Source organism: Cryptotermes secundus, unplaced genomic scaffold (genome assembly GCF_002891405.2).
Source record: "Cryptotermes secundus unplaced genomic scaffold, Csec_1.0 scaffold462, whole genome shotgun sequence".
NCBI lineage: Eukaryota > Metazoa > Arthropoda > Insecta > Blattodea > Kalotermitidae > Cryptotermes > Cryptotermes secundus.
In genome coordinates, this window is record NW_019724744.1 from 58,199 (window position 1) to 70,706 (window position 12,508).

The 12,508-nt window shown below is 38.6% G+C and overlaps 1 protein-coding gene across 1 annotated transcript; it reads left to right on the plus strand.

Annotated features, from left to right (window-relative positions):
- Window positions 1-451: 451 nt before the first annotated feature.
- LOC111862830 (serine/threonine-protein kinase Chk2) lies at window positions 452-11,988 on the plus strand. The gene is made up of 8 exons (XM_023848556.2): window positions 452-668; window positions 2,102-2,350; window positions 4,134-4,267; window positions 5,475-5,573; window positions 5,786-5,989; window positions 7,154-7,362; window positions 7,448-7,628; window positions 10,041-11,988. Exons 1-8 carry the CDS (start codon window positions 608-610, stop codon window positions 10,458-10,460), a joined length of 1,557 nt encoding a protein of 518 aa, XP_023704324.1. The 5' UTR covers window positions 452-607; the 3' UTR covers window positions 10,461-11,988.
- The last annotated feature ends 520 nt before the right edge of the window (window positions 11,989-12,508 follow it).

Consider the following 12,508-nt stretch of genomic DNA (forward strand, 5'->3'; position numbering starts at 1 on the left):
TAGCTGTAGGTACACTGAATTGCTATAACAGTACACATAAAGAGTGCATATGTGGTAGCATAGTTGGTTGAGGAACTATGCTACAAGCTGGAAGGTTGCGGATTCAAGCCCCGATAAGGTCATTGGATTTTTTCAATTTACCTAATTGTTCCAGCCGCACTATGGCCCTGGGGTCGACTCAGCCTCTAACAGAAATGAGTACCAGGAATATTCCTGAGGGTAAAGGGCAGCTGGTGTGTGAGGCTGACAACCTTGCCGCCGTCTATGAGCTAACTGTCTAGAAAATGTGGGAACATCAACATCTCACAACCCTATGGACCTCCACGGCCTGTTACAGGGATACCTTAATTTTTATTTACTTATCAATTTTAATTGTATGTTATAGATATTGTTTTGAGATCTCTAATAAACATGCAAATCTTACATTTCCTGACCACTCTTTTGCCTTTTTATGTGTGAGAGACAGGTGATGTAGCATCATTTGATAAGAACTGTCCAATAGAGACCCTCCTGTTGACCTTTGCTGCTGCAGCATTCACTTGATAAGATAAAAGACACAATAGACAGTAGTAGGTATGGTGGCATCTGTTTCTCACAGTTTGTGACAATGCTCAAGAAATCTGTCTGGGGTTTACTATACCCATTAAAGGACGCATTCCAGTCTATAGGTAAGGTTCTTCATTCATGTATCTTTTACAAGGGATAAAGAGAAATTTCATTATTGCTGATCTTGGTGTTTCTGGTATGAATCTGTGTGTTGTCATGAAATCTGATATCACTGTCCCCTGCTCTCATATGAAGTTCCAAATATTTATGATGTTATGGAGATACTAATATTGTGTAGGGTTATTTTATAAATGAAAACAGTTGTGTAAGCATGGTATATGCTGTATGTGGTTAAACAGGCAGACATATTAATATGAAGTGAAATACATAAAGGGAAATTGGTGGAGAGAACAATAGAAGAATGGAAAGTAGTTCCAAATTTTATCAGATTATAAAAGGAATATGAAACAGAGATTCTAAAACGAACTATAAAGCATATTTTAAGCCACAGAGAAGCATATTTATTGAGGGAGAAGTAAGGAGGGTTAGAGTTAGATTTTGAAAGTTTGCTAACAAGAGAGAAACTACTATAATGGCTTTGTTGTGTAACTAGAATGGATAGACTAAAGGTGTTAGTATTAAAATTTTAAAGGAAAGAGGTATAGGGACTGAAGCAGAACAAGATGGTAAACAGTGTTTCTGAAATGGCTTTCATTTATGTTTATGGGGGAGGGTATGTAGAGTTTCCTGTTCTGTTTGGATCCTGGATAGAGTGCTGCCCTCATCCATGCTCCAGAATTCCTACTCTGCTGGATCCTTAGGTAGGGAGCTATGTTCATATCCTAGTCCAGAATTCCTGCTCTGCTAGATCCTTAAGTAGGGAGCTATGGTCATACCCCATTCCAGAATTCGTACTCCTCTGGATATACTTAGGTAGGGAGCTACTCATAGCCTGGTCCAGAATTCCTACTCTGCTGGATCCTTAGGTAGGGAGCTGTGTTCATATCCTGGTCCGGAATTCCTGTTCTGCAAGGCCCCTAAGTAGAAAGCTACTCTCATATTCTGGTCCTGAATTCCTGCTCTACTGGGTCCCTGAACCAGGACATGAGAGTTATCTTCAACTTAAGGCCCAACAGAGTACAAATTCTTCATATCCTTTCCACCTGAAGATGGAAATAGAACCCATTTCTGAACATTGCAGTTTTATATAGGGAGCTAGGAAAATGCATAAAGCCCAGAAAAATAGCTTTAATATAGTGCCACAACATTTCAAAATAACTTTTCATGTAGTTTATATTTTGTGCTTAATTCAGCCTAACGTATTATCACTGTTGTACTCATAAAATGAGATTGCTGTAATCAAACTTAGATGAATTTGTTTTACAACCTGAATAAATTTAGTGAGATTTTACTTTAGACTGTAATGGCTGTAAATTATAATTTTGAGGCAAACTCTGCTAAAGTTTTCAGTGTTAGATTTCAACAGAACTTCTGCTTACTACATATACAGATAACCTCTTTTTTAAGCTGTTTGTTACACGGTTCCTTTGTGCAGAATTAAAGAAAGATGATTACACAGTGGGGAAGGATGCTTCTTGCAGTTATGTTATAAAAGATTCACAGCTGAGCAAGATAGATTATAATTTACTGAATAAGAAGCAGTTCAAAATCAGTAAGAAGAAGGACGCCATCTATCTGGAGGACGTCGGAGGAACATATGTCAACGAAAAAAAAGTTGGGCCAGGACAGAAAACTGTTCTGAATCATAATGACCGCATAGCTATTGCTAAGTCACATTTGAAAGGTATGCATATCTACTAACATTATAATTCACAAAGTACATTCTCTTCTAGATATAAATTTTCTTATTTGCAGGGCTGTCATGCAATTAAGACTTTTGCTGCTCATTGAGTTTGGAATCATATTACAGCTAGACCTGAGTATTATTCATCAGAGCTTGTCTTTATGATAATCATTTAATTTCAGTGCATACACTATTGTTCAATGTCTGGATGTAAGAGGAAAGAAGCAGCAGGAGACAGGATATGATGAGCAAGTGCATAGTTTGTTTTAATCATTGCCAAATATTATTAGGATGATAAAATGAAGGAGGATGAGGAGGGCACTGCATGTAGCATTCATATACAAGAGGTGAAATGCATACTTGGATTGGTCAGAAGACCCAAGGCCATTTGGAAGACCTAGGGGGTAGATGGGAGGATAACTAAAATTTATCTTAAGGAATGAGGGTGGAAGGGTTTGAACTGGATTCCTTTGGCCGAGAAGGGGATTGGCAGAGAGCTGTTGAGTGACAGAGAGACTATTATATTCTGAAGAAGGATTGTCCTCAATTTAGTTAGATGCTGATGTAGACTGGTACTATGCAGTGCCTCTCTGCTCTATTGCAAAATACATGTAACAGACAGGGTGGAAAACCAGTTCATAGCATGCAAGATTTGTGGTTCTTGTGGACATGACTATAAAAATTACTGTCTTCCATGAAATTACAATATGTAGTCTGATAGATCACTACCAACTCTTATATCCTGAAGATGGAAGTGGCAGGTTCCTCAGAAACATTTTTACTTATCTACCAAATTACATGGTGTCACATTCCAGAAAACAGTAACCTTCATAGTCATATCCGTGAGGACCTCAAATTCTTGTCATGTCCCAGTATATTACCATCTACCATATTACCATTACTAACTTTATATTATTACCATCTATTCCTAGATTTCTCTGTTGTGGCTTTCCAACTAATACATTTTATGTATTCTCTTTCCGGCCACTCATGCTAATGTACCTCACTGACCTCACCATTCTTCATCTCATTACCTGAAAAATATATGAAGTGAAGGGTGCAAATTGTGAGCCTCCACAGAACATGATAACATCCATTTTCTCCTTACCTCCTCTACTTTGTTCTGAACAACTCCTCAGAACTTTGTTCTCATGCGCCTTCATTCAGAATGAGAAAACCAGTTTCCAGCACCCTCAGGACTATATGTAATGATGGATTTTATGTTCCAACATTGGTGACTGTGAAGGGTACTGTCTGCTGGGATGTGACACCGTGTACTCCAATGCATATCCACTGATATTTCAGAGGAACATACTGCCTTCATCTTCATTGTCAAAAGCAAGTGCAGCAAGAACCAGAGAATGATCCAATAGTTTGAACATTTATCTACTTCATGACTTTCCAGAAATATAAATCATTATAAATCTGGTTCTACATGATATTGCTTACCCCCTTTTCCAATTTATGACAATTTTCTGTGGTCATTCTTTGTAACTGAGACTAAAACATCTTTGAGGTTACATCATCAGATCAAGACAAAAATTTATGGTAATTCTCATTTTATCTATGTTGTAATGTAGAAAAACGTTGGAATTATTTAAGCCTTGTCTGCTACCTGCTCTTTTCTTGCTTGGCTTCCTCCTTGACCCTAAAAATGAAGGCAGTATGTCCCTCTGAAACACTGATAGTCTTCTACTGGACTACAGGCTGTTACAACTCAGAAACTCTTAAATGCATTGCAATTGGTCTGTAAGGAGGACTGATTCAGTTGAAATTGTTACAGTGTTTGTGTATCTGGACAAATCACGCTGTGACGAAGAAAGTCGCAACTTCCCAGCAGAGATCGGTCAGAGGTACCTGGTATCTTATCCTCTGGGTGAGGGTGGTTTTGGAGAAGTGTCATTAATATTTGAGAAGGTGAAATATGTTGCAGAGGTGTCTAGAATTCTATAAGAAATGTGAGGTTCTCACATTGGTGTGGAGATTATGTCATTCTGTGATTTGATCCATGAAGTTTAGTACACAGGTACCAATGTTTCAAAGAAACTCATATACCAAATTATATGAAATTACATACCAGAAAACTGTAATCTCAATCTATAATTCAGAAATAGTTTTCAGTTTCTTTAATACTGTGAACCAGTAATGTCACCATTCCTTCACCAGTTAATAGAACATCACAATGAATCATCATTCTAGGATTTTCATGTTTCTGCACTTTACTGCATTTCACAAAATTATAAGCAGGTTGTTCAAATATAACCCACTTGAGGATCTAGACATCCATTCCCCCATATGCCTTTATGGTGTAGTGCTTAATTAGTTAAGCACAGGAACAACTTTACCATTTTGAAGACTGTTCTTCATAGAAGAACAGAGACCATTAAATATAGTTCCCACGGGAACTGAGGCTGGCATTCCATGTCATAGGCACTGGCAGAGAGGGGTGAAAACTAAACTTCTGCCCCCTCCCCAGAGAGAGAGACAAAAATATGTACAAAATATTAATACCAGAAATTAAAATTATTTTTTGAAAAAGTGTATTCTTCTATACTAAACAGCCTAGGGGGTCAGCAAAAATAACCCTAAACAGCTTAAATGTAAGTTCTCCAGGCAAATTCTCTAGCTGTGTCCCCTTTGGGAACAATCCTACTGGTACCATGTCCACAGTTGATGATGAATGGAGATATCAGGGTACTTGAGTGGTGATGACCCATGACTGACCTGTTTTCCAGTGCTGTGAATGGGTTTCATTTGAACAAACCTCATATTATAGAACTTCTATCTAAATATTTTTCTGTTTCCCTGGTATTTATAAAGATAAATATAAACTATAAGCAGATGGCAGTCCTGCTTATGCGAAGTTATTTACAAAATTGCTTTAATTTAAAAATGTGGTATAAGTTTTGAATGTGAAATACCATTAAAATGCATTCATTGCAAGCACTGATGGTTGCAGACCATAGATGGACGGACAAACTGACATGACCCTGCCTACCTTTAGAACTAGTCTTATGCTTTAACTTCTTTCCATTAGGAATACCTAGTAGAAGTGGAATGATTTGGTGACTGACAAATGGACAAAACTTTTCTTTTAATTGTCTCTGTGCTCTTTTGTTTTCAGGACACAGGCAAAAGATTTGCCATGAAAATGGTCAAGAAGCAACCTAAATTGCTCAGATACATTTACACTGAAACCAAGATTCTTCAGGAAATCAATCATGTGAGTTACCAAGTGTTGAGTAAGAGATAAAGCCAGGATTTATCAGAATGCTTGCTACTAAGTCAAACCATGATCCCTCCAATATTCTTTGGGATCTTCAGAATTAAAATCTGAAACAAAAATCTTGACTAGCATTCTCTTCAAGTACTGAACCTCATCATTTTGTTTTTCTTAGTATTATAGATATAATTATATACTTTCTATGTTGGCAGCCCTGTGTCATAAACACAGAGCAGGTAGTGGACACACAGTCTGTTCTGTTCATTGTACTGGAATTCATGGAAGGAGGTGACCTCCTGCGGCGTGTGCATCCAAAAAACTCCATCAGAGAGGCCGACATGAAACTCATATTCTTCCAATTGGCACAAGCCATTGAGTACTTACATCAAAGGAGCATTGTGCACCGTGACATCAAGGTGATCACATATGTTACAAACAGGAGTGAAACTTACATTTGATGTGTCTTAGAGGACAATTTCAATTACAGAACTGTAAGGATGAACAGTCATATTCAGGATCTAATGTTGAATGAACCTGTATGACTTGAAACTGCTGTCATATCTTGTAACTGACCTACAATATGTCCACTGGCTATTTCAATGATGGTATTGAAGAGATTTTAAATCTCATACCAGTGAGCATGAAGATTATGGCCATCTTGGATATGACACCATGTTGTTTGGTAGAAGATACAAATGTTTCAGGGATTTGCCACTATGTAATTTGGTAGAAAGCTACCAGTATTTAGGATTATGGTCCTTTGGAATATCTTGCCATGTACTTAGTGGATTAGTAAGAATGTTCTGGCCTCCTTCTACCTTGAAGATAAAGGTACCAGGCTCCTCCAAATTGTTGGTATCTCTCTACCACATTACACGCACATAGTATTTTCATCCTACTGAAGCTCTGTATAATAGCCAATGCTTTTTTCTAAAAACTTGTTTACCAGATTTTTCACCTCTAGATTGAAACATACAATCCACCAGCAGATGTGCAAATTTTGATGAATTTGGCAGTATATGTACTGGCTAAAGGAAAGGCCTCACCAGAATAATAGGGAACTTCATGAACAGTGAATAACTGTCATCACCATAGGAATGAACAAAAAGTTCGTAAATTTCTTGCAGATGTATGATAAATTATGTAATTATGGCAGAAGCTCAGAATTATTCTACTGTGGGATGTCGTTGATGATCTTCACCACATGCGCTTCCAATCATGTCGGGGTCACCAATGTGGAATGTCATACGAAGAGACAGCCACTAGTTGAACTGTCCTATAGGATTTATTGCAGCTGCACAGTATACACAGACGGATAATAACAACAGTGAACTGTCGAATCTAGAACCGTAACTGTTTACTCGTCGTTGCTAAGCAATGAAGCTCGCGTTGTCACACTTGCTTGAATGTGGGCAGTTCCCACACTACCATGTGTTATTTAAATACCTAAGGCATTAGTTAATCCTTTCATCATTAGATATATTAGGTGGAAAATATATTAATTTATCGATTTCTGAAAATTAATGGAATGGTATATGCAAACAGGTATATAAGTAGTGTGTACATCAATTCTGTTACAGCCTGAGAACATACTGCTAGCAACCAAGGGAAATGAGACTCTTATAAAGGTGGCAGACTTTGGTGTATCCAAGATTCTAACACCAGGCACTAAGATGGATACGCATGTTGGAACGCCATTATACACAGCACCTGAAATCTTGAATAACACTCATGAAGTGTATACAAAACAGGTGGACATCTGGAGCATGGGGATTGTACTGTATTTGTGGTATGATCATATAAACATGATATGTCAAACTTATTACTCATTTTATTACCAAGTATATTAAACACTAATGTCTCGTACGTTGCAGTTTGAGTTCCCAGAAACCCTTTGGAGGAAAGGAGGACATCATGAGAGCAGTTGTCCAATTCCCACCTCTCTTCTGGGCAGGGATATCAGTCTCAGTCACTGATCTCATCAAAGGCATGCTCAAATCTTCACCTACACAGCGACTTCGTATCGAACAAGTTTTGTCTCACCAGTGGCTAAAGGTAGGAACTCTTGCACCTGCAGGCAGGTACTCTTTTAAGTGCAACCACCATCAACTTTAAATGAATGGTGCAAAGTCAAATTTGTCCCTGTGGTTAGTTAACCCTACAAGTGCAAATTGTCGAAAATTTATACCTGTACAAAAGTTGCTATTTGTGAAATGTGACACCTGTCAGCATTTTCCTGCATTAAGTAGTCATGAAACACATGGAGGAAAATTTTCCCTACATTTTAACTTCCTTGGGAGTTCTTGCATATATTGTTCATCTACAAAAGCAAAGCTTCCCTTAATATAAAATGCCAGTTTTACACTGTAGGAATTAAAGCATTTTAGAATTAAGCAGCATGCCACACATTCTCAACCATGGCATTAGGTAGACGTGAGTGGCCAGTTTCACATGTAGGCTGCATTGCACCCAGAGTAAGGTGCACACTGAGTGGGCCCCAGGGTCAGTCAGGACACTGTGGAGAACAGAGATACATCTGACCCTGCTAGGGACTCAACTGGTGTTTGTGTGAGGTTCTAGCCTACAGCCTTCACTCTACTGACTGAAGAATGTAATTTCATAATGCATAAAACACAAGTAAGGAGCTTTAAGGCGTTACAGATTTTCACTCTGATCTTGGCCTTCCTATTTTTTTCACATCGAATATTCACTATCTAAATGATTTTATGCTTCTAATGAACAAAGCACCTGAGCATTCTGGAACATTTCCATCAACATTTAAAACTGAATGCCAACATAGTAAATTCGTTGTTGGTCCTGTGGCCTGGAGAAATTTTGGTTCAGGAACCATTCTTGTAACATGTCTGATGTAGCTGATATGTCAACATACACACAGCTTAGAGAATGGGGGATCACAGCCTCTGTCTGTCACTTCCTTCATTGGCATAAACATTAAGTATCTATGGGCTTTTAAAAAATATTTGTTCTTTGTATTTGTTACTTCAGTTAAATTTTGTTATGGTTAGTATAGACAGTGGTCAAAGTGTAGGCAAAAGGAAATGGGGGGGGGGGAAATAGGCTAATATATAGCCAGAGCAGAATAAAGGTCTAAATTTTCATTACAAACTGTATAGTTTCAAATGGGCAGTTTTATAAATGGATTTGATGGTACTTCATGACAAAAGGTATCCATGAGATGACATTAGCTTTAGGTTTTTGTTGCTCCTTACTCTGGTGCCTAGGACATGAGCAGGAGAATTTGGAACATGACACAACATGTGATTCCTCTGTGACCTGTCAGGAGAGCCTTGCAAAGGTATGAATATTTGCATGGTGACCATGAAAGGGTTACTGGAGCTGCTAGTATTAAAATGAAGTAGTTAAACATGAAATATATGCACAACAGAGTGCTGATATCATCAGGCACTGCACAGTGATCTGGATTTTTTTTTTAATATGTAGTAAGATATTTGTCAAAATTTAACAATGTTTCAATGTTTCTGAGTGTAACATTTCATCATAGAAACATTAAATAATTATGATTTCTGTTAAAATCCATTCTTTGAGAACCCCAGATAGCTGTGTTGTTATAGTGACTAGGCTATGGGCTGGACAACAAAGGAATCAGAGTTTGATTTCTGGAAGGGGGAAGAGATTTTTCTCTTCTTCACAGCATCTACCTGTATAATGGTTCTGGGACCCATCCAGCCTCCTACCTCATAGATACCCATACTTTTTCCATGAGTGGAGCAGCTGGAATAATAAACTAATCACTCACCTCCACCTCGTTCTATGGTTAAGAATGCATGCACCCTCCTGTACATGTTCATGATGTGGTAATTACTTTAAGCACAGAGACAACTTTATATTTAGCATCCTGACAATTCATGTGGCTTATACAGAATGTCCCAGGAGTAAAGATCAATATTCTGGGAGGTCACAGTATCGGTCATTCAAAGTAAAAAAAGTGTTTATGTACTTGTGTTCTATTCCAAGTGGTTTCCAAGATAAGCTACTGCACTGTACACTGTACAGACGAGCAGCACGCCATGTCCACACACAAGTTGCAAAGAGCATTGATGTTGATGGTGGACTTTTCAGAAATGTATTATACTAGGTAAACTGTACCAGCTTTGTCACTTGAAAAATAAATACGGATGTTAGAAACAGTACGTAATATCTCTTTCTTATCAACAATTTTGGAACTGTACACTGAAATAGCTCTATTTCAGAAACTGTTTGGAATAGGACGTGTGTATGTATACACTTTTTTGCTTAGAATGACCAATACTATGACCTTCCAGAATACTGACCCTTCCTCCTAGGACACCTTGTATAGTGCCTTATTCTTGTGAATCAATCTCCTTTGCATAGTGACTGAGACTTCCTACTTAGTGCTGAAGAGAAAAGTCTAAACATGCTCTGGATTTCTTAACCTCAAAGTCGTAAAATATATGATTGTGGTAGGATCAGACCATGCGACGGAAGGCACACTACCTCATGTGGCCGCATAAGCCATATGTTGGGGATCAGACAGCTCCTTCCTTCCAAAGAGGAGGAAGCTACAGGCAGCAGCCACGAGGCATACTACAGTACATGTCTCCAAAAGGCAGTGAGACCATGCGCTTGCCAAACAGGGCACTTCAACGGCCAGGGATAGGTGCTGAGAGATACCGTCTGATCAGTCCAGTAGGCAAGCAACCAGCATTAGGGACCCGTGCATCTGGAGACAACCTTCCAGTACCACGAGTTCAACATAAACCAGCTGTGGGACCTAGTGTTCAGCGTTCAGTGCAATTTAGACCACAGAATGGAGGTGGAGTGAGATATGAAGCAGTAAAACCAGTGAAAGATGCTATACACAAATTTGAAAAAAAAAATATTTGAGTGAATGCAGGACACAGTAAATGATTTGCTGTACCTCTGCCAGAGGTGAATTTTGGAAGTGCAAATGCATGAGCAATGACAAAACCTGAGAAGTGGCCTGGCCCTACTTCAGTCTGATATGCTACTTCCAATGATGTCCATTCTGTTACAAGTAGAGCACCTGACAGAGATGTTAGTGTATCCACCTGCCTGTAATACTACATCAGGGACACTCTCCTAACCTCATTTCAAGTTGTGCTCCTACACTAGACTTGGTTTGCCCTCTTCACATTGTCTGTTTGGGTCTCACACCAAACAAAGTTTTATGTTTATGTTGCAATCTTACACCAGGATCTATCTGAACAGATCTGGTGACTTCATTTATCTAATTGAAAAGAAAATTCTGCTGCAGTTTTCTTTAGCAAAACTAATCAAACCTTGCAGGGCCACATGGGGTATTACGATTGATCTCAAGTGTTGAATTTTAGTAAGATTTTCTCTTAGAAACTTTCATTGTTGGAGAGATCCAAAAACATTTTTCTAGTTAGAACTACCAGTTTAAATGAAAGCTGAAATTAACATTTATGTCTTTTGGATTTTCACCATTTTCAGAGACATTTCATATAAAGTTGTTGTGTACTATATTAATTATCTTTCAGTACAATCAATCATATCTATATATCTGAAACAGATTTTGTTCTTAAAAGAACCTACATGGATATTTTCACTACCATTTCCTTTGGAGGAAAATGAATTACCCTCCCAGATGTAAACCTGCAGTGAACGAAATATTCCTACATATACTTAACATGTTGTGACATCATTTCTGGTGTGAAATGTGAAGTGATATTAAAATGTGAGCCAATGGACATAAAGAGATTTAACTGGAATAATTCTGTAACTGCCTTTGGAGGATACTTCCCATGGTATAAAAGTTCTGTGACAGAACAAATACAGTTTTACATCACCATTAATCTCTGTGCTTTCAAGCACTTTGTGTATTATGTATAAAATGTTCTTTTGTCCATTTGTTTCTACTCCAAAATGTGTAAGTCAAACTTTATTTTTGCTCAAACTATTCTGTTAGAACCTGCATTCTACCTAAAAACCTAAATTGATTTATCCATCCCTAGATGCCCAATTATCAATACTGTATATGCCCCACCTACTTTAACATCCAAAAACTCCGAATTTTGTCCACACAATGCATTTATATGCTCTGTATGGTTCTTTCAATAAATGAAAATTAAATTCCTAAACAGTATTAACTGACTGGTCTTTGTAACAGACACATGTTTTCTGCGAGATACAAAACATTTTAAAATATTATTTAAATTAATTTAAGCCTTTAAAATGTTAGATTTAATTGAATAAGCATAAAACCAATAAATTTCTCATATAAGAATTAAGTTACATGTATATATTGTTTATTGTATAAGCTTAGAGCCGCAAGAAATGTAGTAATATTTGATTTTTGCCTACATTTGCATCAATCATATATTGTCAATGATATCTGGGAACATCCCACATTATCACGCATTTTCTGCAATGCACACTCTTCACATCACTTTTCACCATTACGCGCGCTAACCAATTAAATTGCTCCAAACGTTCGCATTTATACTGCGCTCGCTGCTAGCCCCGCATCTACATCATCATGCGCGCTAGCCAATCAGCACCCTGCAAATTCTTCCTCCTCAATTTCAAGTTTCGCTCCGCCCACCAAGCAGTGTATAAAAAGGAGCAGCCGCAAGTCGGCAGCATCAGTCCGACTTCAGTCTATGATCAAGGCACACTCAAGCAGCATCAGCCAGCAGGCTTCATCGCCAGCGCTCGGTCTTCGGAAGCATCGGCAGGCTGCGCCAGGCATGACTGCCTCGGCCCTCCGGCTCTCACAACCCGACTCACTGGGGCACCTCGCCTGGACTCGCCAGTGATCGTGTCCCTGTCCGACCCACTGGGCATCTGGCGTAGCCACTGCCTCATCACTCCTGCGACCGCGCTGCGCGACCACGCAACTTCAACTCACCTGCCGCACGGCGGTCAAGCAACCTCCAGCAACGGCTGCG

Bases quoted from the DNA above. Each gene is read 5' to 3' on its own strand.
- LOC111862830 (XM_023848556.2), top strand. From the start codon at position 608: ATGCTCAAGAAATCTGTCTGGGGTTTACTATACCCATTAAAGGACGCA. The intron at 5,990-7,153 runs GTGATCACATAT...ATTCTGTTACAG, and splicing joins TTGTGCACCGTGACATCAAG to CCTGAGAACATACTGCTAGC. The intron at 7,629-10,040 runs GTAGGAACTCTT...TGATTGTGGTAG, and splicing joins TGTCTCACCAGTGGCTAAAG to GATCAGACCATGCGACGGAA.